The 27,287-nt window shown below is 43.8% G+C and overlaps 1 protein-coding gene across 1 annotated transcript in view; it reads right to left on the bottom strand.

Moving 5' to 3' along the window:
- Sorcs3 (sortilin related VPS10 domain containing receptor 3) overlaps positions 1-27,287 on the bottom strand; it is a 615,406-nt gene that overhangs the window by 430,288 nt on the left and 157,831 nt on the right. The window contains exon 2 of the mRNA XM_028874644.2: positions 1,485-1,552. Within this exon, the coding sequence (XP_028730477.1) occupies positions 1,485-1,552 (68 nt within the window). The remainder of the gene's footprint in view (positions 1-1,484; positions 1,553-27,287) is intronic.

The raw sequence follows: 27,287 nt of genomic DNA on the forward strand, positions 1-27,287 counted from the left end.
ATGTAGGCCAGATAATGAGACATCTCATACTCCAGGCTCCCTGCAATAAGGCCCAGGAAACCCCAGGGTATGGCACTGGGCAGTGATGCAACCAGGTAAGTGACCTCTAGGGCAAGTATCCTCCCCAAGGCTGACAGCAGAGAAAATGAAAGGAAATGCACAAGTTCTCCAGGCATTCAGCAGTAAGCACCAAGTCACAGCAGCTGGGGACATCTGCTGTTGCCCAATGTGTGAGTGCATGCCAGTGTGCTTGTGAGTGTGTGCAAGGTGTGAAAGGGGACCTAAGGGTTTGTGTATCGAGCTTTCTTGTCAGGCTATCTTTGGACCACCAGCACACAAATAATGACCCAGCAACACTGTTAATTATGAAAGCTGGGCCTTAGCTTAGAATTTTTTTCCAAGTAGCTCTTATAACTTAAGTCAACTCTTATAATCCACATTCGGCCACATGGCTCAGTGACCTCTGTTCTGTACCATATCTCCGACTTCTTCAGAGTCTCTGGTGAAATGCACACACCTAGATTCATCCTCCTTTTCCTCTTGCTCCCCAGAAATCCCCCCTATCCTCTCCTGCCTAGCGATTGGCCATTCAACTCTTTATTAAACCAATCAGAAGGTGCCTTAGGCAGAGACACATCTTTACAGTGTACACAAATATTCCACGACAGGTTTGCACACAGGTGTTCCCTGTCCAGAGGAACTCCTAGCACCATAGCTAAATCAGAGTCCTCTTATCCATGCCAACCAACCCTTCTCTACCACGCCCCTTGAGCCCCAAGACTGTCATCAGGATGCCTTCTTACCCTCTTAGGCACAAGGTGTACAGTGCATTCAATTCACAGAACTTTCAAGAGCCTTATGATTTAACTTCATTTAAAATAAAAATAAGCAAATCAACTTTGAAGCTGAAAAATATGCTTTAAAATGGGTTATTAAGATATTGGTCTTTTGCGCATTATAATATTTTGTTATATAGTACAAAATAAAATTAGTATCATTCTATAGGAAGAAGGGTTCACAAAGGCAAAACCTAACAGGCACCATGAAAGCCACCATGCAGATATGAATCTGTTCTGTCTACATCGCCACTGGCTTCTTGAAAACTGTGGCACCTTCCAAGTGCAGTGATGCCTGGGGCCAGATCCACGCCCAGAGCAAGAACCCCTCGCTCCAGCACTAGTCCCTCAAGCCAAGGATCTCTGCTTGTTAAGGAATCTTCCTCCTCCATTTCTGATCAGCCCCTGTTTCAATAAGTAGAATTAGACCCTGGTGGCCTGCAGAAGCAGCAAAGCACCAAGGCAGATAGACAACAGGCAAGTCCTAAGGAGTGCCAGGCCCATTTCCCACCCCCAGCTTGCTCCCACCTAGGGCACCAGAGGTACGAGTCCTATATTCCTTCTGAAACAGACTTCTCGGTTGTTCGGCTTACATTTCTCCCCAGCCAAACCATCCAGGGCAGCTTTAAGACAGTCTAATCCACTTACCTCCACAGAGAACTCTCAGTCACACTCCCCAGGTTGAAGTCATACAGCTTGGTCAGGATCAGGATCACCTGCAAGGGGCAGGGGCGAGGGTGGAGAAGAGGGACAAAGGGGAAAAGGAAGCTTACTTTAGTTTGTGTAGCAGTACACATCACATCTAGTATCACCCAGAGGAGGGCTTAGTATCTATCCGCTGAGTTTGAGAAGGATAAATAGGATCATGCAAGGGGGAAGAAATTATTAACGTAGTGCACCCCAGTAACTGGTAGCATTTATATTAATCCTGACAGTGCTTTGCATTTGAAATAAAACATGCCAACAGGAATTAATTGGGCATTAACAGTGGTCTCTACACATCTGTCCTTCTGCAAGGTCAGGCCCAGGCCAGCTGGCTTTGTTCACTGCCAAGGCCACCCAGAGATCAGAGACACCCCACCTCCTTGCATTTGATCTCAAGATGACTCTGATGTACAGAATAGGATCTAAAAGACTAAGAGGGAACTGGGTCGACTCGTTCTGTCTACAGAAGGAGTTCAAAGAGATTTTGTGTTTTCATCAGACACAAATACCTGAATGGCAGCAGGCTCAGTCCCCGATGTTCTGATACTGCCTGCCACTGATCCTGTGGCAACTGCCCCCACCTCACAGTAAGCAGGTCAGGGGACTTCGCCAGACTCTGGGACTATCTTCCTGCCTCCAGCTGAAGCTAGGAAACCCAGAGAGCTAGCGATATGATTAGTGAATGACTAAAACTGGTCCTGGGTTGCCTAATCTGTCCCTGTGCCCTTTCCACTGCTCTAGCTGAGAATCTGAGTAGCAGGTAGTTCCATGCCTGCCCCCAGCATGTATCTGGAGAGTAGTTTAAGCACAGCCTTCTGTCCACAAAGATGTCAAGTGTACCAACATTATCGAATGCAGCAGCATGCAGGTGGGTCATACACATACCCAGTTGCGTATAATTGTGTTTATCTAAATGTAATACACATCTCATTTCACTTTTCTCCACTCTTTCCCATTCCGAAGTTTAACTCCCTCCAACTCATTTGCAGAGCAGCCATTAAACTCTCTCTGAGATAATTAATTTCTTCTTCCAGGATGGGACTTCCCCATTCTAGATATCCATTTAAGATTAAAGAAAAATAATCAGCCATTATATTGAACATTTTATGGCATTTAACTCACAACAAAGTGCTCATTTGGAGATTTATTCTCATTCAGCACTCCATGGGGTCAATCAGCCCTATCTCCATTTCTTCTATGTAAAGTAAGAAAGAAATTAAAGGAGAGAGATCATGGTCTATTATAGGCCAAAAGGAGTCCATGCAAGGTTGACTTGGGACATTGAATTTCTCTTTGAAGCTATGGCTGGAGGCCTCAGGTTTCTCACAGGTAGAAGAAGCATGGATATGTGTAAAACTGGAGACTCTTCCAAGCCACCTGATGCATTAATGCAGCATCAGAGCAAGAAGCCTGTAACTACACAGTACCTTGTACTTCAAGGGTCACTCAGTGGCCCTGCTCTCTCTCTTTCATAGCTAATTTCCTCTTTGCTAAATCCAGAGATTAAGGAAGTCCCGGGATTTATCCCTCGTTCTCACCAATCAAATGCACAGCAATGAGCCAGAGAATTTGCTTTCTGTTGAACATGAACACACACACACACACACACACACACACACACACACACCAGCAGTTTCCATCCTTTCATATATTATGTATAAAACCTCTCTTTTGTCCATTTCTATTGCAGGCAGCATTCTCTCAAAGCCATCCAATCGTAAAAGCACATGAAGCAACTGTGGGCACCCATGACAAAATCTGGAAAAAGAATTCACCAATGTAACCAGAAATAAGGCAGAGTGGCCATCTCGGGGTCTACAGGGGCAAAGCAGATCACTTCATTTTCCCTCAGTGTTATGGCCAGACATGCTGCCATTCCTCCAAAGAGGAGCTCTGTTGACTGAAGACCCCACCTTCGGTGATGCAAAGGTCACTGCTCCCTGCCTGCCAAGTCTGTATCTCCATAGGGCTACTTCCAGTCAACAGCGAAATGCAATATGGACACCAGACATACTCCTTTCTCAACGACACAGGACTCCTCTGATGAGTGACACTGACTTTGCAGTTCCCTAAAAGACACTGGACTATTCTCAGAACTGCATGGCAGCCAGCCCCAGCTAGCCTTCCTTGTCCAGACTTGTCTATTTCATGTGAGTCAACACTGCTACACAATCCAGGAGTCACCATGTCTCTCCCAGGTCTGATCTGCTTTCTCTCACAGGCATTTTTCCTAAGTTCCTCTTATCAGATCTTAGCTTTGGGCCTGCTAACTGGAGGGTCCCAACTAACACATTCTTTCGCACTTTTACGTGTGTTTTCCGTGTAGGTGGTTTCTACTTGTCCTCTTAACTTGTATATCTCCTTGACTAGAATCCTTTACTGACTCTTATCTACAAAAGCATGAAACCCAGACCTCTGACACCAGCATTTTAAGGTGCTCCACAGTGCACTCTAAACATGTTCTCAATTATCTGGTTTTCCAAACTCTGTGCTCTATATTCATCTGTCTAGGTGTCCTAAGCTTGGTCAGCCATACTCACACCTCAGCTTTCTCAGACCTCTTTCTCACATTGCTAACTGTTCCTTCATTGCTCTCTCTGTACCTTCCCACCTGTTGCTCCAGAAACAGACCAGAGTCCACCTTTCTCAACTAGCCTCTCAGGGCTAGTCTATTAGTTTTCTCTCCTCTGAAGTTTTGTTTCCAAATGAGCCAGCTTATTTCCCAGTTAACATGACCTTGCCAGCTCCTGGGTGTTACATGAGTTGCCCTCTCAAATAGACCTGTGAACAAGTTGAAGGTAGATGTGTTATCCCTCTGTCCTCTTCACAACCAGCCTCAGCATTTGAAGATTCTTATGCAATAAGAGTTGTTGAGCCAATTGCAAATATTGATGTTCTGGTGTAAGTTCACAGATTGCAGCCAGAGATGGCATTCAGCCTACCCAGAAGGATATGAGAAGTGGAGGGTATAACTGGACTTGACTGAGTGCTCTGAGGTGGTGCTCTTTGCATTCCATGAGTAATGCTGAAGCCAAAGGTCATGTAGGGAGCAAGAGGAGCTTGGTAAATGTATATTTGTTGGATCCCTCCCCCCAAGAAAGTTTAACTCAGTAGAACCTAGGTGATGGGAGATATCATTCTATATGCTGAGTATGTGTTGCTCTGATTGGTTGATAAATACAGCCGTTCAGCCAATGGTGAGGCAGAATAAGGTTGGGTGGGTCATTCTAAAGAAAGAGAGAGGAAGAAAGAGAGAGCAGAGGAGATGCTGGCAGCTGCTGCCAGGAGAAGCAAGATGTAAAAGTACCGGTAAGCCACAAGCCATGTGGCAAAGTATAGATTTATAGAAATGGGTTATAGAAATGTAAGAGCTAGTTAGCAAAAAGCCTGCCATGGCCATTCAAAAATAATATAAGCCTCTGTGTGTTTACTTGGGTCTGAGCAGTTACGGGACCAGGTGGGACACAGGAATTTTATAAGTGGCTGTGGGATCTTGGGGCTGGACCAGCACAGGAAAACTTCTAGCTACATCTAGGCAGTGTCCAAAGTGATCCCTAGGGCATCCAGAGGCTCAAACTTTGAGAAAGACTCCATTGCACACAAGTCTTCCCCCAGCTCTGTGCCATAATGCTGCCATCCATTCCAGCACAGCGAGATCCTGATCTGGACATGCAATCTTTCTTTTAACTTGAATGGATTCAATTTAATAAACCAAGCAGGGAATAGTCATACCAGTGTCCTCCAATGAAAAGTCAAAACATGATATCAAGGGCAAGAAGTTTCCTTTCCCCTGGAGCCCAGAACAGACGAATATCAATAGAGCCATGAAGAGATGATGATGTAACCTTTAGGCTTATTACATCTGCAATGAGCAAACAAAATCAAGAGCAAAAGAAACAGGCCTTCACATCCTTGACATCTCTTACCACTTAGGGCTTTGCAGCAGCCTCCGGGAAAGAGGAAATTGCTAGAGAAGACTGAACAGCAACACAGCAAACCACCGAATATGATCCAGACTGCTGAGCAAGTGCTCAGATCAGAGAGAAAGAGAGGAGCGTGCCTGGAAACACGCAGGATCCACACACTGGATGGACTATAGATCCATGGCAATGCCTCAAGGGATTGCTCTAGAAGAGTGGGCCTGGCAGTTAAATACAAACAAGGAACAGCAGAGCTCAAGCATTAAATGAAGCCCTACTCTGTGATTCCTGTATTCCCAGGAAACCTTTGGGATAGCACAGACATTTAATCTCCATGTTACAGGTAAAGAAAAACCCAGAGTGAAACAAACCAATCCTGTCCCTCGGTCAGGCAGAGGCCTGGTCGCAGCAGGCCCGTCAGCCTTGTTAGTTCTGCTCTGATATTTTGTTCCTCCATGTGGTCAATGAAACAAGGCTCATGTACAAGGTTGAAGAGAGAGAGAGGAAGAGAGAGAAAGAGGGAGACAGACAGACAGATAGACAGAGACAGACAGACAGAGAGAAACATCCCCATACCTCAGGGAGTTTATCACCCATCCATGAACTCTGTAAATGTTTACTAAGCACCTTTTGAAAGAAATGGAAAGATACTAGCTACATTCTGGAAGTCAAAGAGACCCTGAGTTCAAGGCCAAACAATAACCAAACAATAAATTTGGTTTTCTTTGTTCTTGGCATAAGAAATAGGAAACAAGTGTATGCAGACTAAATAAGTAGGCAAACTTGTAGGACACAAGGTTCCTTGCATACTTTGTCAAGTATCCTTTTACCTGAGTGGCTAAAGTCCATGTAGGATTTTCGATATCAGAATCAATGAAAATAAACTGGAATAATTCATGCACCTCTCCCTTTTCATAAACTGTATGCATCCACACGCACACACAGACTATGAGGGAAACTCATGTGTATGTAAGCACATCTAAATATAGCAGAGAAGCTCATATATATGAAGATATCAGCACATATGGCATTCTAAAGTGGCACTTGACATCCCTAGACTATCGTTCTTTTCTCTATCCCTCACAGCTCTGTTAGGGTCAGTGTGACTTTGGTATATGCCCATTTTCTCTGTAAGATTGTGGCCTTTCTGAAGTCAAAAATCTCAGGTCACTCCACCCTGCATCCCCCGTGTCGAGCACATGCCATGTACTACGCAGGGTCCTTTGGCTGGATTATAAATGATGACGATAAAAAAGAGATGAGATGATAAACATAGGAGAGAAGTATGGGTAACCTGAGAAGAGGAAGCAATTACATCCATAGAATATAATTAGCAAAGCCTCGTGAAAGAAGGGCTGTAAATGCTGGCCTTAATATACGGTGAGAATCGGGATATATCGTAATGGTGTCTACTTGCTTTCTTGCTCACCTACTTCTCTTTTTAACTCATCAGGGATGCACAGAACAGAGAATGGTGCAGAGGGAACAGTCCCAGGAGTGACAAACAGCTGAGAGGTGACTTCACAGGCTATGGAGCAGAGGGCCAAGCATGTGTTGTGTGCTATGCACAGAAGTCCTTCTTAGAGATGGAAATAGAGTGTGGCCCCTATGAGTGAAGGGAAGGTTTTATAAAGGGGAAAGGGTAGTATACTGCATATAAAGAACCATGAAGTCCACTGCAATGCAGAAGCACATATACACGCACAACTTACTGTATGATAAAAGAGTAATGAAGGGCGTATCTGGCCTTGGTGCTCTCTTGGTTGCCCACCACATCTACTCTCCTCATTCTCAGACTTCTCGTGTCTTCTGATGTTCCCAGATGCTCAAGTAAGCTAGACACTCAACACCAGCAATTAATGTCCTCATTTCTCATTCTCCCTTCTCTCTCTCATTCATCTATTCCTGCCCTCTGTCAGACACTATGAGATAAAGTGATTAAAATAGAAATAGTTCCTGCCAGCATGAAATTTAGAGCTTCCTTTATCTGCTACCTTCCAGGATTCTCTGTACTGGAACTAAGGAGCCCAGACCCTACGCAAGGCTGCCAGAGGGTTTCATAGTGAGAGGCTTTCTATCCTTTACATATATCACATTCCGTTGAGAGGAAACACCCAGGCTCAGAAACTGTAGCCTCTTTGCGTCAGGAATCCTCTTGATTTTTTTTCATGTCTAAATTTACTATGTCCCTTTGTCCCAGGCTCTGTCAATGGAAGAGGCTTGCACGTCGGCCTGGAGTCGGAGGGCTACATTGAAGATGCGATTTGCTGGATAGAGTGGAGGATAATGATATGCCTTCTTTGGTGGGAGACAAGTCAGCTTGCAGAGTTGTTAAATGCCTTCTTTAAATAATGCCCATTGCTTCAGAGTCTGGTGGAAACAGAGGAGACTGCAGATTAGAGCCATGGCTCTCACCTGGCCAATCCAGTCAGCTCAGCTCAGGAAGGCAGGCAGGAAGCCCCAGGGGATTCCTGTCCTCTGAAAGGATAATGCATAATCTGCAAATTCATAAATCACTAAGACATCCCTGCCCGTGAGCACAGTCGGTGGAGTGAGAGCATTTAATGCCTGTAAAATTTTACTCAGAAGGAAAATTACTTTAGTTCATTAAACCTTTCTGAAAGCTTGATTCCTTTAAATCCAAGGGACTCCTGTCCTCCTCTTCCCCTCTCTCCCCTCCTCCTCCTTCTTCCTTCCTTCATTTATGTCTTTATATTTCTTCCTTTCCTTCTTGATCAAATGCAATAACTGCACATCTTTATCGAGCACAGCATGATTCCAAATGCTTTCACACCAGTACATGCTGATCAATCCAGGTAATGAACATTTTCATCTCTTTACATTTCTTTGTGTTTGGATCCTTTTAACTAAAGGAACTATTGGGTCAGAGCAAGAACAAGGTGCTCAGAAGTGAAGATACAGGACAGCCTGAGCAGTGGCATGAATCTATAAAGACAAGTACTTGGGAGGCTAAGGTGGAGAATCACAAGTTCAGGGTCAACTTGAGCTGCATTGTGAGTACAGGACAGCCTGGATGACTTAGTGAGGACCTGTCTTAAAGTAAAGAATTTTAAAGGGGTGATTGGGTCCATGGTTCATTGGGAGAACACTTCAAAAGCCTTTAGTTCAATTCCTGGAACTACCAGAGAACAGGGTGTAAAGTAAACTGTACCTCCCTGTCCTTGCTACAGCTAGAGCGTTCTCTCCTTGCTAATTGGAGCAGAGCCCTGCTGGTTTTCTTTACCAAGAGCAGTTAACAATGGAATGCAAATGAGATGCTGGACATACACTTTGGGGAATGCCACAAGCATGTACTTTAAGTCTCTGCACCACCATGAATTTCTGCATCTCCTCCCACAAGGGGGAGCCTCAACCTCCAGGGAATGAAAACACATCTTTTTCCAGGTCCCAGCTAACTTCACTGTACAGGCTGTCTGGTTACTCACGTCGTAAACAGAATAAAAGAAATGATGATGTTGCCTACCATGAGTTTAGAGTCCAGTTGGGAGGATAGGGAACTAATTACCACAAAGAGATTGCAATGCCATCACCACACGTATGATGTGTGACATTTTGAAAAACTGTGAGGCCCTCTCCCTAGTTCATTCAGGTGGAAGCAACGCTGAGGCTTAATAAAGAAACGCCATGTGATCTCTGGTTCATTCCTTGTCCTACACATGGCAAGAGGAACACTGAGTTTTCTGAAATGTCCTACAGTCCACCAGCATGCCCCAATTCTAGTCTACATCACCTGCCATTCATTCATTAGACCACTACATCCTCAGCATTCAGCAAAAACAAAAAACAAAACAAAACAAGGAAGAAAGTAAGGCAGCATCTTGGCCAACATGAAGGTTGTATTTTAACTGAGGAGATAAGTAAAGAGCAAATGACAGCAGTCAGAGGGTGGAGAATACCAAGCGGGAGGAAAGAATACACAAGGAGGACATGAGAAACTGGTAACAGTCAGGATGGCCCTAGGGGCTCAAAGCAGAAGGAGCAAATAGGAGTCCAGGCCTGAGTTTGACAGCATGTTGTCATTTGCACAAACTTCTCAATGAGGTGGGAGATTATGCTATTTGTGTGTCTCTCTGGTGGTAAACATTATAGACAGAAAAACAAGTCAGTGCAAAGGTTCTGGGGCAGGAGCATGTCTGTAAAATTCAAGGAATGGTAAGAAGTTTACTGAAGCTAGAGAGATACAAGGTGATAGTCATGGAAGATGAGTTCGAGAAAAGACTGGGAGGTCAAGTTCTCACTAGACCTTGTGAACAGCTATAAAGACTTTGATTCTTACTCTAAGTCAAACCAGAAGACACTGGTGATGTTGTTCATCCCACAGATATGAAGAGAAAGACCACCGACCCAAATCAGCATGGCCAAATAAGAGCAAGCATTTAATTAAAGCAAGCTTTCTTTTTTTAATTTGTGTACACAGGCTGTCTCTTCCTAGAGGTGAGATTCAAGAGACTGACATGAGACACAGGGTGAAATAGGGGTTTTTATGGCTCATGAGTAGAGAGTTTCCATATGGGGGATTTAGCAGGCAAATAGGTAGGGTTACAGAAGCAGAACATAAGCATAACAAGTTGGTCATAATAACCTCCTGAAACAAAGACATGGTTGCAAGGCGTGCATAATAACCTCCTGAAACAAAGGCAAGGTTTCCAGTTTCCTGGAACAGGCAGGACAGAACCACCTGTAGTTAAAGGTGGGGAATAGCCCAATCCTTGAGAAACAGGTTTATCTATAAATATGAATGAATCTAGTTTGTCTTTCCTCAGATGGCTTACAAGCCTAAGATGGAGGCAGGCTGGTTCATCAATGTAAAGAGGAGATTTAAATTCTAACAGGATGCTCTAGATGCTGTGTACAAAAAGGTACTGAGGAAACAAAAGTGAATTTGGAGCCAAGTGTATCCACCCAGGTGAAACAAGGTGTGGGCTGAACCTAAGCAAAAGCAGGAAGGGTAGAGAATGAGGAGAGGTGGGAACAGAATATATTTGATGACAAAGTCAAAAGCCGTTCACTGAACTATAAAAGTTAAAACCTTCCCTTAAAAAAAAAAAAAAAAGAAAGGAAGGAAAGAAGGAAGGAAGAAAGGAAGAAAGAAAAGGGGAAGTGCTGTGGGATGGTCTGTATGTTGCTCTGATTGGTCAATAAATAAAACACTGATTGACCAGTGGCCAGGCAGGAAGTATAGGCGGGACTAACAGAGAGGAAAATTGCGAAAACAGGAAGTCGAGGCAGACACTGCCAGCTGCCGCCATGACAAGCAGCATATGAAGATGCCGGTAAGCCACAAGCCACATGGCAAGGTATAGATTTATGGAAATGGATTAATTTAAACTGTAAGAACAGTTAGCAAGAAGCCTGCCACGGCCATACAGTTTGTAAGCAATATAAGTCTCTGTGTTTACTTGGTTGGGTCTGAGTGGCTATGGGACTGGCAGGTGACAGAGATTTGTTCTGACTGTGGGCAAGGCAGGAAAATTTTAGCTACACTGACTAACTAGACAACAAGACATAATTAAGAGAGCTTTGTCGCCGGGCGGTGGTGGCACACGCCTTTAATCCCAGCACTTGGGAGGCAGAGCCAGGTGGATCTCTATGAGTTAGAGGCCAGCCTGGACTACAGAATGAGTTCCAGGAAAGGCGCAAAGCTACACAGAGAAACCTTGTCTTGAAAATAAATAAATAAATACATAAATAAATAAATAAATAAATAAATAAATAAATAAATAAATAAAATAAAGAGAGCTTTGTCAAAGAAAATATCAGCATCTGGGTCTGGGACACTGGAAGCAGCAAACTGAGTTATAAGACAGGATACTGGGAGAGTTTGGAGAAAAGATTGGGCTAGCATTGAGCAGTATGTTCAAGATGACACCCAAGAGATGCTGAAATGCAGAAATCAAACACTGTGCCAAATATCTGACTTTGGAGCTCAGAGAGGAGAGTCTGGCCTGGAAATATCACTTGGAGACACCAGAGATCAGACAGCATTAAGAGAGATAAGATCAGACCCATGCATATTGTGAACGCAAGGTTCCAAAGATGAAGTATTTCAGCAAGAAAACCAGCCTGACTGGACTCTCAAATGGACACAGGGTGAACTTCCTGAGTGAGCACTATGGTGTTCACTATGAGCAGACTCTTAGGAGCCAGGTACACAGATGGCCTCTTTGCTGAGGCTACTTAATATGTATCTAGCTACTGACTGTCCTGTGGCACCTGTAAGCAGCAGCCATTGTGATGCTGATGGAGGCTTTGTCTCAGCTGATGGACTTTCTCACCATGGGGAACTGCTGCACCTGACTTGCCAACACAAGAAACCAACCAAATCCAGTCTCCATGTAGCACTTGAGGTCAAGCTTGCTACAGAAAACTCCTCCTAAATGGGAGAGGGAGCAACTTCTCCTGGGAACTGCTTTCTCTCAGGCATCAACTATGCCAGAACTACACTTTCATTCCCTAATGCTCTTTTCACTGTCACAGTGCTTCGCATAGCATGCCTTTCAACACGAAGCTCTTGTCACCACAGAAGGAGGGGAGTGGTGCTCAGGTCTGTGTAGTTTACTGGCACTACACAGACCTGACCACCTAGAAGCAGCTGGCTTGATACCAAGGTTTGAGGACCTTTGAGGATACAGTAGCCACATAGCCAGGAACCAAAACCTGTGTAAGATTACGATGCTGTCTTCTAAGAGGTTTGAGAACCAAGAATGAAAACAGGGTTATTGATTTCATTGTTAGGCACTATTAGCCATCACACAATATTCTCCTTGTGTCCCTCAGCTCTGGGCTTTGTTGATAGAGTAGTCTAGGTTTCCCAGGAGAAGGTCACCATGAGACAAAACATCTGTTGCACGGTACTGAAAAATGAAGTCTATAACCATCTGTCCTGAGCATCTCATCTACGAACAGGCAAAGAAGGGGTTACCTACTAGCTGGGGTGATTCGTCCCTGTTATCAAGGGGAAATAGATGCTATTGTACAATGACCCCAAGGAGAATGATGTTTAAAACCTTTAATTGTTATTATCCTCTAATTAATTTCAAGTCTTCTTATTATTTTCAAGTCCTGAAGTAAAAGTTAATGGAAGACTACAGTAATAAAGGAAAATTATTAAGAACTCAGACCCTTCAGGAATGAGGGTTTGGATTACAAGATCATGCATGCTACCAGCTTGAAATGCTGAATTCCCAAGGTGCTGGCTAAGGGCAAAGGGGACATGAAATGGGTTGAAGAAAAAAGTTGAGCTGGCTCATCAACTGTAACTTCATTACCAGTGATAGAAATGAATACTACATCTACTATATATATTTTCCTTGTTTGTTTTATGAGAAAATGGATGGATAGATGGGTAGTAGAAGACAGGCAGATGATAGATAGATAGATAGATAGATAGATAGATAGATAGATAGATAGATAGATAGATAGATAGACAGATGACAGAAAGATATGATCAGTAGATCCTCTTTTATTCAAAGCATGTGGTAGTTAGGATCATAACTATTTTAGTGCCTAGAATAACCACAAATGATTATTACAGGACTGCAAAATTAATTAATATCATCCAGAGAAGCCACAGCAACTAACAGGTCTTCGTGAATTACTTCGTGTATTCCTCAGAAGACAGTGAAGCAACCTGATGGCTTAACAAGCACTTGTATTACATTAGGCAGAACCACAATGCACATTGAAATAGAAGGTTAGAAAGGATGCTCCCTGTAGCCAAGGTTGCAAACTGTGCTCTCTCTGTCTCTCTCTGTCTCTCTCTGTATCTCTGTCTCTCTCTCTCTCTCTCTCTCTCTCTCTCTCTCTCTCTCTCTCTCTGTCTCTCTCTCTCTGCCCCACCCTGGAAGATCCAGGGAGCCCAGGAAAGTGCACATTCCGAGGCCATATAAGGAAAGTATTTTTAGAAGGAGGGGTCAATCAGTCATGTAAAATGCCACAGACAATCACATGAAAGGGCCATCAGGTTAGGTAGGAGATGATTGTGAAGGCCTTGGATATGATTCCTTACTTAGTTTCTAGTCCTCCTCATCCTCATCCACCCTTCTAGCAGAATGGCCTGTCCACAGTAGATCTCAAATCCAGTTCCCTACCGCCAAAATTAAGTTCCAAGGTGTCTGTAAAGTTGCGAAGCTGACTTCCTCAGCATGGTAATAGAAAGGTCTTCCCAACCTGACCCATCATCATTTTTAAGCCTCTTCAGGGGTCAGTTTCCCAGAATGACTTCTAAACTCCACCACATTGGACCCATCCTGCCTCCATTTCATCCTCCTGCCTCCATTTCATATATTCTTCTCCCTGCTCTGAGGTTGCAATCCCATTCTCTACCTGATTCTCTCCTCATCTTCAAGTTTCATTGTGAATATCCTCAGCTCCCTCAGGTCTCACTGATCACTGTGGTGGTTTAAAAAAAAATGCCCCCAAAGGAGTGGCACTATTGAGAGGTTTGGCTTTGTTGGAGGGAATACGTATGTCACTGTGGAAGTAGGCTTTGAATTCTCTTATGCTCAAGCTACTCTCAGTGTCACAGTTGACTTCTTGTTGCCTTCTGATCAAGACACAGCCAAAACCATGTCTGCCTGCACGCCACCATGCTCCCTGCCATGATGATAATGGACTAAACCTCTGAACCTTTAAGCCTCCACTTCAATTAAATGTTTTCCTTTATAAGAGTTGCCATGGCCATGGTGCCTCTTCACAGCAATACAAAGCCTAACTAAGACAGTCCCAAAGTCATAACTGGTCTCCCCTCGATCTATATTCTCCTAATCTACTACACACATTGCAATCATGCTATTATAAATTTCTGCTTGCATGTAATCTCTACTATGACCTTCAGTGACCGTCCAGGACAGAACCCTGTTTTCCTCGTTGTAATACTATAAGCTTAGCACTCTCCACAGCATAGCACCCATCAAGAGAGACTCAGTGTATCTGCTGAAGTGAAGGTAGTACCACAGGTGTTCAAAAGAGAACGTGAGCCTTAGCTCATGGAGGATAAGAGGCTTAATGATGATATGACATGAAAAAATATCATTTCCCATGTCCCCCGTTTGAGAATACTATTTTCAAAAGTCTCCTTAGACGTGCTAGTCTGCCTAGCCTTGCCAGAAGGGAATTTCAAAGTGACTTGCAAAAGAATATCAAGAACTGTCACAGGAAGGCAAAAAGTACAGAGGTAGGAAGGGAAGACAACCAGTGTAACTTGAGTTTGAGAAAGCTGTTGTTCTCCAGGGGTTCATAGAGGGGACCTGAACTTGATGTACTATGGATAAAAGTAAACACCAGTGCTCTAGCAAAAGAGCATGACTTGAGGGATGAGAATAGTTCAGACACAAGAAGTATAAACACAGAAGGGGGACACCAACATTTACTGAGTACTTACTAAGTCCCACCCGGCATGTGTGGTGCACTTCACACACTGAACAGAATACGCACAGACCTAGTGGGAGGTAGACAACACTTCTACACAATCCAACTGTGAACACTGCCTCCATCATGGAGTTCAGAGGTTTACCTATGTCTCAAGTATTAAAGGAAGGTAATGATACAGACGCTAGTAGCATTATTCATCTTTGAAAGTGGCCAATTGTTTAGAAAGTGCTTTACCAAATTTGGTAGCTAGGGGAAAAGGCAAATGACAGATTAAGGAAATGGTGTTGTTGAAACAAGGAGCTTGTGAAAAATGGCTGCTGAATAGTAGGGGGTTGTTCCAGTTTTGTGTAACAAGCCATTAAAAGTGAATTAAAAATCTATTCACTGTCATTTCCCCAAGGGGCTTTGAAAATGAGAGAGATGGCCATGGCTTGGAAATGATGTAGGTTGCAGGCAACCCAGCAACAGGGATGGGGCCAAATAAGCCCAGATTTCCCTGCCAATTCTTATACTTACAGATGCTGGCAGTCCAGAACCAGGGTCAGCTAGCTCCAAAGGGACATCTTAACTGGCAATCTGAGGTCACACCTTCCTAACCTTCTATTCCTCCATCCATGCAACCATTCTAGATCAAGGCCAAGGGCTCTGTGAGCAAAGGGAAGAGCTGGCTCAAGAAATAAGCTGCCATATATAACCACCAATGTAGCGAGAAATACAGGCAACCTGCTTATTTAGGGAGAGAGCAAATGCTTTAAACCAGATAATCTTGCTGTGAACTCCAGACTCTCCAACTTACTCTCTGGACCTTAGGCCAGGAACCTGCCTTCTGAGCCCCCAGCAGCCTCATCTTGCAAGTCAATAGATCCCTCCCTTAATTAGGCTGGCTGTGAAGAGTGTGAGAAAGCTATCTCACCACTGGCCCCATGGCATATTGAATGAAAGAATGAGGGCATGATTTCTCCCAGCTACGGCTGAAGAGAAGGTTTACAGTAGCTATGAGGGAGAGCACAGCTAGAGGCTGGAAGAATCGAGACTGAACCAGGCCATGAAAGGAAAGGTGGGGGTGGAGAGAGTGAGAGAGGATGAGAGAGGAACCAGGAGCCAAGAGGCCAGGAGACGAGAAAGAAAAAGAACCAAGGGGACATGGAGCCAAAATGGCTGTGTTGCAAAGGAAGAGAAGCTGGGAGTTTTAGAAGGTCAGGGTAGGGGTGGCATATGCCAGCCAGGATGATTCTATAACAGGCACTTGAGATGCTGAGAACCTGGCAGCCAGCACCTGCTTTGATATGTTAAATAGGCACCTCAGTTAGCCATTTGTCCTGAGTTTGAGACCTAACACACACCTGCGTGTAATATATACCCTCCATGTTGCTCTAAACCAAGAAGGCATCTGCTGTCTGGGTGGGAAAATGCCATGTCCCCAAGAAGGAGCAGTTCACTTCTTTAGTGATGACAACTTGGACCTCACAAAATGCTGGGCAGCCTTGCTAGTTTCTCCCTCATGCAGTGATGAAAGCTTAGGATTCCCCATGGGGACTTCTGATTTTGTGTGGCCACATGGTGATGAGGAGGAAGTTAACAGGTTCTTAGGAGGCCATGGCTACTGGTGTGTGATCTTTGATCCTGTCATTCAGCTCTTTCATTTCAGGGACTATTTGCATGGATCCTGTCACTGCCCCCCCCCACACACACACACAGTCCTGGCCATTTGCTCCCCTTCCTTCCCATGCCTGAAAAGGAAGTGTTTCCCTCCCAGGTCTCAGAAGTACTCAGCCAAATGCTTGTACTGTTGACCCATGGCTTTTCTGGGGATCAGCTGTTCCCCAGATTACAGGTAGCCACTAGTCTGGGATCTTTGTAAAGCAGCAAAGGCAGAGACTTAACCAGATTATAAAATACCTCAGGGAAAACATCACATCTATTTTATTTGCTATTAGAGTGCGAGCATCTGAGGCTACCCAGACTCTCATGGATCCCCTCCAAACAAAGGTGAAGCAAGCAACCCTCACCAATCTGTGATCCAGCATCAATCAAGGCAGCTTTTCATTCAATCCTGTAAATCACTGTAGACTCGGATGGGCATTGACCATAGTGACCACTGGAGGGTGGGGCTCTTGATCTACAGCACTTTCTGTGCCAGAGGGGAGATACATATGGTTTCCTGCCATGACAGTCAGCATAACAAGGCTTACATGAGGCTGGAGGCAATGCACCCACCGTCTCAGGGAGCCCCACAAGAAGTCTGAAAGCTTGCTCTAATGGAACTGGCTGTTTTCTAATTGGGATGGAACCGAGGCTGCCCTTCCTAGAGATTTCCTTTTATGAGAAGCTACTTTGTCTGTTCATCTTAATAGAAGAATAAAAACAAGAACTTTGGAAGTAAGAAATCAAGAGGAAAATAAACAAGAAGGCTGAAAGCTGCCATTTCTGGTCTTTGCCTGTGGTGGTCTATGAGAGCTAGCACTTTGAATGGGGTGCAATGTTTCCAGCCACATGTAAGCCATACTGTGGGGGTGGACTGAAACCAGATAATAATGGTTTTAAAGACTGAGCATATAAGTTTCTAGTGCTGCTGTAACAAATGACCACACATTTAATCACTCAAATGTACATGTATAGTTATGGAGGTTGGAATTCCAGAATGTATTGAAGTAGCTACAATCATGGCATTAGCAGGGCCACACCCCACATCCTTCTGGAAGTTCTAGAGCAGAATCCACTGTCCTTGCATTTTTAAAGGCTGCTCGCATTCCTTGAACATGGTCCATGTTCCATGCTCAAAGTCCATACTGATTGTTTAAGTCTTTCTCGCACGATGTCAGCCTGACTCTTGTGTCTCCCTCTTCTCCATTTAAGGATACCTACGGTTGCACTGGGCCCTGCCTGATAGTGGAAGATAACCATTTCATATTAAGTTTGAGTGGATGCAATCACAGGTTTCTGGAGTCAGGATGTGGACATTTTTGCCATGTCACTGTTCTGCCTCCCACAACACACTAAAGGGCTTCAGCTCCATTTGGTAAATGGCAAAGGGAAGTCTAAGGAGAAGCTAAGGAGACTAAACAAGGAGTCAGGAACATGGGGTAGGGGGAGGAAAATGCTACTACAATGGTCTAATATAACAGGTAAGAGGTTTTAACTGAAGCAATATTCATGCAAAATAAAAGAAGGGAAACCAGGAACTGAGGGGAGGGGGATCCCTGTGAATGTAATGGCCAAAAATCACACCGGGGCATAACAGAAGATGGGAGAAGCCTCTGAGCTCCAGAAGTCAGTGCTCCATCAGAGTCAGGGGGGTAGATTTGAAGATGAGTTCCAAAAATGCAGAAGAGGACTACCAAGAGGCCCCGTGGCCCCCATTTCATTCTTCAAGTTAGCTTCATGAACTGTTGCTTCCCTGCGGCTGTGTAAGTTCCCTGGCATGGAAACTGCTCAGGCCCTGGATGTCCTACTACTCCGTCTTGCTGGTGATGGAGTCATCCATCAGTCATTCATCTCTACAGGCAGGCTCGCTGTTGAGCAGCTCTCTTCTATGGATTTCTGGGAATCTTCTTTCCTGGAATACATTGTTTTTGCCTTATGTCCACCTAGTCAAAACTTCACAAACTTCTGGCCTCACCATGCCCAGAGTCCCTATTCTTTCCATGCTATCTTTGGTTTAGATCTCAAACCAGGACAGTAGAAATCTTGGTCATAAGGTCTGCATCCCAAGACTGGGAATATAAACGGCCATCTCACTCAAGTAGGGGTATGGAAAGGGGCATAGATGCCAAGGTGTCTAGACTCTTGGACTAGCATTTTGCCAAAATTCTCAGTGGTCTATACCCTGTGTCTCATGAGGAAGACCATCCATTCAACCACTGAAGAGTTTGAGAATCCCTACATTGGAAGACAAATATCTTAGTGTCGTCAGAGGCAGCGCCAGATCTTAAGACTGTCTTTCACAGTCTCCTATGGGAGCCAGCACTTTGCTAGCTGCCAGGCCAAGAAACTTATCTGGACTTCTAAAATAACATAGGCCTGACTTTTGTCTTCACATAACTCCTAAAACAGAAGAGGAACCTCAAGCCCTCCCTAGTGTAGCTAGGACATAACAACAAGAATACTAATTTATTTGTATTGATTCACCAGCATACACTTGATCATATCTCCTTGTCCTTCCCTTCCCTGAGAATCTATGGTCACAGTCCTGAGAAATGTATCTTCTGCAAAATATCTCTGTAGAAATCAGTTCTTCGTGTATCTTAGCTACAGCAAGAGCCCATACCAGAGAAACTTGAGAGGGAAAGGGAGAAAAGGGCACATCAGTGCTTGCGGTATGTTGACACAGAGTTCAAACCAACCTCTATGATGCAAAGCTCACAAGATATACTTGCAAATGACAGCATCAGATTTAAGAGCTGAACTGCCAGGTACAGAAGCAGACATCGAGGACAGGTAAGACTCCTGCTGCAGAGGAAGAGGCTGATAAGATGTCGAGACAAAGAAAAGGACTAAATATAAAGGGGAAGAAATGAATTTGGGCCTGGTGCTTGACTGATACAATCTCCCAAGGAATTCAGCACAACTTTCACTTTGCCTTGGGAATAAGTGACCTTTGTTTAGGTTATTTCATTCAAATAACCTTGCCTACTATGTACCCAGCTCTGCTCCAAAAGTTGCAATAGGTTAGACACAGTTCCTTTCTTCCAGAGACCACATAGAGGCTGGACAGGTCAGCATATATCCAAATCCTGCCATTTCTTCATCAACAAGGGCTCTTACTATATACACTAAAACATCATAGTGGTTCTTGCAATGCTGAGGTTCGGTGGCACCTCCTACACCAAAACAGCATAGAGAAGAAAGGCACAAGTCAAGAGCCTTGGTGTTGCCTGCCAAAGCTTTCCCATCCTGGGTAAACACAGGAGACCTCGTGTCTGAGGTTGGCTGTGTTGGGAGGACACCAACCGTGAAGCCACTTGCTTTGGAATAGCTGACACCTTAGTGCTTCACAGAGGCATGATGGAAGCAGGTTTGACCCTTACCTACTAAACTGACCTTGGCTTTACCAATATACACATAGAAGAGCCACCAAAGAATATTACCCCCACCTGACCCCAAAATGTGCTTCTGGGTTCATCCACATGCCACTCACTGCCTGCCAGTACCTAGCCATCCTCTTGCCCAGCATCACATCATCCTCATTTCCCTAACCCACACTCACCTGCCCGTCTGTGGTCCACTGTATTTCCTGCTGTTTCCCACTTCCAAGTCCTTCTTCAACATATCTTGTACTGGGGTGGTAGTAATTATATCTTTCCCTTGGAAATCAGACACACCTTTTGACTGCCTCAGTAAAAAGCATAGGGAAGCATTAAGATGCTGAATGAATGCAATGTAGGACCAGAGGACAGCAGCAAAGCTACACAAGCCACGGGAAAAATACTAAGGCCATCTGTGCCTTGATGTTACTATTTGAGTCGCAGGATTAAGCCTGACTTAAAGTCATTAACTTTGAATATTTTCTGTCAAGCTAGCTAATCAATTGTCCTTTTAATTTCAGTCTATTCATGTTTCTGTCACACTGGAAACACTCCTCCCAACCTTTTAAGCCTCAAATTAAACAAGACCACCCCACTTCTGGCAGAGTCACTTGCTCCTTTGTGTGGGAATCGATGTCTCCTAACATTACAACTTCCTCTTGCATTGTGTAACATGAATGTGTATGTTCTCACAATAACATGAAATATTTGACAGGTTTCGGTCTCTTGATCTTGTCATCAGTAAAATGTGTGTGTGTGTGTGTGTGTGTATACATATACATATACATATATATACATATACATATATATCATTTTGTCTGGTGATAATAGATGTCTACAAACATGTGCTAATATGTGAACGTGTATAAGATTCCAGCTAATGATAACAATGGCAGTAAGGCTAGTAGTCACCAATTAGTCCCATCACCTCATTTAACCCTATAGCTGTCTGATGATATATGACATCATTATTTCCATTTCTTTCAGGGATGAAATCAAAACCTACATGGATTAAATAAGAAAAGTCTCATGAGATGTAAATGGCAGCTCATAATATATTCTTACTCTAGAAAATCTGACTGATTCCTCCCAGGGTTTCAAATTCCACCTCCTTCCTGATTAGAAGGTATCAATTAACTCAGCAATTTCAGCACCAATGATGTTACCATGGTAGCTGAGGTACCTGCAAGAACTTCAACTGGAATCTCAAGACCAAATTCAAAGTAAACCCAACAAAATCTTCAAGGGTCACAGACTCAAACTCAAGACAATGTCCTACTCTAAACACATCACTTAAGGAATATACAAGAAACCACATGCCTACGCCACCTCAGCTCCCCACAAATGAGGGCACTTCCAGCATTCTACCTGCCTCTCCATGAATCTAAAACTTGAATCCCTTGGGTTTTGAATTATGGTTTCTTCTTCTTCCTGAATACCTATCTGGAAGGCCCCAGGGGCAGTTTTTATCCTAAATTTAGAGCTTTGACTCAAAAGAGTAGGCTCTATGTGGGCAGGGGATGGATATGGGACACACCTGCTTTCCAATACTCATTACACTGACTTGGACAGTATGGGATGTGGTTCAATGCCAGGAAAGGATTAAGCCCAAAATTATAGTAGAAGGAATATTTAAGCAGCAAGCGTTTGCCAGGAATTTAAAATGTACCAACACTTATTAGGTACTGTGAACATAAAGGAGGAGCTATGGGGAGCTTACTCATAGAGGTGAAGAAACATGAAGATGTAGGCAGGTGAAGGAGAGTCAGAAAGAGAAACAGAAGGTAGATGCAGAGAGCTATATGAGAGGGAAATTAGATATGTAGGTAGATTTACAGTTAGATAGATAGATAGATAGATAGATAGATAGATAGATAGATAGATAGATAGATAGATAGATAGATAAAAGGCAGGAAGATGGCATAGAAGAAGGCTATGTTCTCCAGGTAAACATCTCTCAGTGTGGTTCATGAACCACTCCAGACAAATTCTTCTGATAAATTATGTTTATATGTAGATTCTGGTTGTCCCAGTTCATGAACTGAATGTGAGTACTGGGAGCCTGACGAGCTTGGCAATCTGCATTCTATAAGCTATCCACAAAAAGTATAGCATTTTGGAATTCTCAAATGAGAATCTTGCAGATCCCAAAGATCTTAAATATAACAAATGTGTTCCCCTGGCTGTCTCACCAATCACATCTCTATTAAGAATTATCCCAAAGCTACTAACCTTTCCAGTTTTCCACTAATTTTATCTCCAGCATTGATGGATATTTCCACACAGACACTAAGTTTGTATTTAGTTTTGTTTCCTTTTGTTTTAAGCATATCAGCAAAAGCAACTGTATGAACAAAAGCCAGTGACAAGCCAGTCTTTTGGGGTGAGAACACCTGACTGAGTAAGGCATACTGATACTGTGCTTGTTCCTACATACCAACTAGGAAAGAGTGGTCATGCAATGTGCAAACCTCAGTAAAATTCCAAATGAAGCATTGTCATTGATCAGATTGAGAAGCATCACAGCAGCCTACATCACACTGGTGGCTACCAAAGGCATCCTGGGTTAGGCTCTTTTCTGTAGATGGCAAGAACCTCAGAGACCAACATAAGTCAGAGTGTAGGGAGGCAGAGGATAGAGTTCAGAGGTGAAGGGTCCTATAGGACTCAAGGACAAGCCTACAGTTGTGACTCTGGATGGGACAATCAAACTGCTAGAGCTGAAGGCCTCTCTCCATCTTCCAGCTTTCTGCAGTTTGAGAGAAGGCCCCACAATCCTCTCCCATACAAGTTGACAGGGAACTCCTCAGGTGCTGCCTACATGTAACAGTGGGCTAGTTCACCAGAGTATTGTGCTAACTCTGGTTCTTAGTTCTGGGAAGGAATTCTTATTGACATCATTTAAGTCAGAAGCTCACTACTTGATAGATAAGCATTGTCTGAAAGAATGGGCCATATTTATACTTCAGTACAGGAACATAAAAACACAGTGGAGAAAAAAAGATCTAGGACATGTATGTGTGACCAATCAACACTGTAGACAACCTAACTGACCATGCGCACACAGGGAAGAATGTATAAACATTGTGTATATACCCAGGTAAACAGTGCAACCTAAATGCCCAAATACACTGACTTATTCAAGATACCACAACAAATATACTAAATAGATGAAATGGAAAATTTCAAAGGAAAGAGGAAGGGGAGGCACTGAGGGTGGTCTATGAAGGTCAAGGCAAGCTTCTAGGACAGTGGCTCTCAATATTCCTAATGACACCCCTTAATACAGTTCCTCTTGTTATAGTGACCCCCAATCATAACACTATTTTTGTGGCTACTTTATAGTTCTGCTACTAATTTTGCTACTGTTATGAATATTAATATAAATATCTGATATGCAGATGGTCTTAGGCAACCCCCAAAGGGTTCATGACTCACAGGTTGAGAACCACTGCTCTGGGGTGTGCAAAGAGCCTAACTCAGAACAGCATGGCTTGGCACGAAGAAAGCTGTGGGATTCAGGTTCAGGAAGACTCGGGTTCTACAGGCAAGATGCCCATTCTCTTCAACACTGTTGTGTCTATGCTTCTTCCTCCTTCAGAAGAAGGAAGAAAGGAAAGGAAGAGAAGAAATAGGAGGAAGGAGATGACTTGAGTGTGAAATTAGGCATCTATGTAGACACAGAGTGAGGGTAGCCCCTTATCTAAGAGCCACACTTCACTTCCTGAAAAGGAAATTCATAGGCCAGATCAATTCTCCCCTGAATGTAGGGATGCTCATCCCCCCTTGGTTAGGTATTGCATGGAGTATACTTGTAAATGTGGCCTCTTAAGGTTCAGCATACCCACAGTTTGAGGTAGCTGAAGGTGCAAAGGCTAGATGAGATTCAGGAAAGAGCCAACTTCTTTTGTACGTGGTGAAACAGGACACATGCTACTCCACAAAAGACAGGAAGCTAGACAAACAGGGCCTTAAAGTCTGGGCAAGGCATCTGTATGCCCAGGCTGCAGCCTAAGCCTTGCCTCAAACTCTGGCAGTTGTGCTCTCTGTGATTGGGCCTGTGCCACACATAGATCTTCAATACTCTACTGAGACAGACAGTGGCAAGGACACTCTCCCTGTATAGGCCTGAGTTACCCTCCAGCAACTGGCATCCAGAGAAAGCCGAGACCAAAATGGCATTAAGGGAAGTTGAATTTGTTTACAGAAGTCCAACAACTCAAATTAATCAGGAACTTTTCCAGAGACCCTCCAGAAGTTATTGTCCAGAGGCCAGGGTGGACAGCCTCCCACAAACACCACAGATAGAAACATGGGATGAGGGCTGAGGCAGTGGGAGGCACCACAACTCCTAATGATGCCAAACACTCACATCTAGAGCAAGAAGCCTAGCTTCACTATTAGAGTTCTATACACCACACATCCATGGTTCAGCAGGCACTAGACAGACTGTCTTGTTAGCATTAGGAAACTTCTCTATTGGCCTCTAATTAACATAATCCCAAGCAATGCAGACAGAGTACAGCATGAACAAAGTCCTATCCAATATGACATGACACAATAGTGCAGCAGGACAGACTCTGAGCTACCTCTGATGGTATCCTTGTGCTCCTGTGGAAGACACAAGTTTCACCACCAGGTGGCCATGCTGGCATAGGACAGTGCCTTGATAGGTGGAAGATGACACTGGATGAGCCTCAAGCTCCTGGCTCTCCACTGTAAAGACAGAGCAAGAGAATGCCCTGTAACACTGCTACATTCTCAACGCTTACATCCGCCCTAGTGCAAGGTGGGGCTCAGTGAGATCTGTGGGCTGAGTAAATACAGGAACAAGGCAACAACTGATTAGTGTGTTTTCATCATACATACTAATTAAAAAAGAAGGAACACTCCCCAGAAACTAAATACATAGTGATTGGTTTGAGAGAGAGAGAGAGAGAGAGAGAGAGAGAGAGAGAGAGAGAGAGAGAGAGAGACTGACTGTTAGTGATGTCCAATAGCCTTTGAGATTCCAGCACATATTTCTGTAACATCAGACAAGTAACTTAGCCCTCCTGCCTCCCTCCTGCCTCAGTAAACAAGTGCACCTACATACCTCATGGGCAGCAAGGTGAATAAGAAAGAAAATCACAGTAAACCAATACTCCTGGTACAGAGAGAGAAGTTGGGAGCTATTAGCTGGCACTGTAACAGACTCCAGTGGTCTCTATCTCTCTTGAAAGAAAAGGGAAAGGCTACAAGTGAGCCTGTGTTGCTGTCCAGCCTGCTGACCTCTTATAGTGCACTCAGAACATTTCTCTTTCTTAAAAGATAGGAGAGAAGACCAGGTGCAAAAGTAGGAGTGAGAGGTAGGGTACCATCCCAAGCAGGAATGCTTTATATCGCCAATGATGTTCCAAGTCAGTGCCGTCCTCTCCAAGATCCACAGGCTCGGGGAAGCAAGTGAACTTCCCAATGACACAGCAGCAGATCTGGGACCTCACAGCCTTTGCTCATTCCCCAGTATAAGGCATTTTAAAGTCTCCAGTGAATTAGAACAAGACTTCTTTACATTTTTACACTACAGATTCCTTTTGACCTAAGACGTTTTTAATCTATCCCTAGTAAAGAGGTATATAAGATGAATATAAAAATCAAACATTTACTGATAATAGAACATAAAGAAATGTACTTAAAAACAATTCCTTAATGTGCATCAAATTTCATCATTTATTAAAGATTAAATCAAATTTTCATACTGATTTAATGGATGTGACTGTTTTTTAGATAAGAATTAAATCTCAGGTGAATATTTTATGCAACAGAATACATGCATTTTCAATATTTTTCAGGAGCAACCAGTATTTTGATTCAGAACCACAGTGGTGATGACTTTATAATTGCATAATGCTGCTTCACATAAATGTACAGTACAGAGTTTCAGAAATATGTTAAAGGCTTTTCAGAAATGGTTAGGTAGTCTGCCCTTATCCCAAGATAAAACACACTGTATGATCTTTCTGTGAAACTCAAATCAGCAACTCAAGCAGAATTTTTTATTTTATTTGTTTGTGTGTATGTGCACCAGTGCGTGTGTATCTTAATTAGGGTTTCTACTGCTGGGAAGAGACACCATGACCACAGCAACTCTTATAAAAGAAAACATTTCATTGAGGTGGCAGCTTAGTTTCAGAGGTTTGGTCCATTATCATCACGGTAGGGAGCATGGCAGCTAGGAGTATGGTGTATGCAGACATACATGGTGCTGCAGAATTCTATATCTCTAACCAAAGGCAACAGAAGTGACCTGTCTCACTGGGCACGGCTTGAACATATATGATACTTCAAAGCCCACCTCCACAGTGACACATTTCCTCCAACAAGGCCACACTTACTGCAACAAGGCCACACCTCCTAGTAGTGGCACTCACTTTGGGGACCATTTTCTCTCAAACCACTACAGCACATTTATGTGTAGGTGCACACACATGCATGTGGAGGCCAGAGGTTGACATCTACTATCTTCCTTGATCTTGTCCACTTTATTCACTATAGCAGAGTCTCTTGCTGAGCTGATCTTACAACTCACCAATTCAGCTACTCTTACAAGGCAGCTGCCCTGGGGACCCCTGTCTTGGCCACCTGAGCACTGGTATTATAGGTGGGCAATCACACCTTCCTGGACTTACATGAATGCTAGAGACCTAAATTCCAGTCCTGGTGCTTGTATGACAAGCACTTTATCCGTGGAGCCATCCCCTTAACCTAGTCAAACAGCAAACACTTAAAAGTCAAACATTCCAACACAAAACAGTGTTACAATACAATGGTCCACTAATTTGATCCATATATGCTGAGGAACGGCATTGGGAAACCATTAAAAAGCTTGGTTTATTTTCCATAATGAGACCATTATGTTTCCAGAAGAACCAAAAAACTGCAAAAGCACCGCAAGTTGTCCATTACAACAACCTCAAAGCAAAGCCAAAGCCGGCAGGATGATAGAGCCTGTGCACGTGGCTGTGACAAATCACATGTCAAAAGCAACTTAAAGGAGAGGAAGGACTGATTTCGGCTCACAATGTCAGAGGGTTCAGTTCATCACATCTGAGAGGGAAAGCCAAGTCAAACAGCTCACGTCACAACAGACCCGAAACTGGACCGATAGAAACGCCAACAAGCCACCAGCCTTCTCCTCTTCTCCTTTTGTTCTGTCGCTCCCAGGCCCCCAGCAGATGGGATGGCGCCATCCACACTCAGGGAGGTTCTTTCTCTTAAGTTCACCCTCTCCAGCAACACCTTCACAGACACACTGGGGCCATGTGCCATCTCCTACGTGATTCTAAGTCCAGCAAAGCTGACAATGAAGATTAGCCATCGCAGGAGTTTTCTCTGTGTTGAATCCAGATTTAAATGAGCACACGCACACA

The sequence above is a fragment of the Peromyscus leucopus genome, chromosome 1 (genome assembly GCF_004664715.2).
Source record: "Peromyscus leucopus breed LL Stock chromosome 1, UCI_PerLeu_2.1, whole genome shotgun sequence".
NCBI classification, from domain to species: Eukaryota; Metazoa; Chordata; class Mammalia; order Rodentia; family Cricetidae; genus Peromyscus; species Peromyscus leucopus.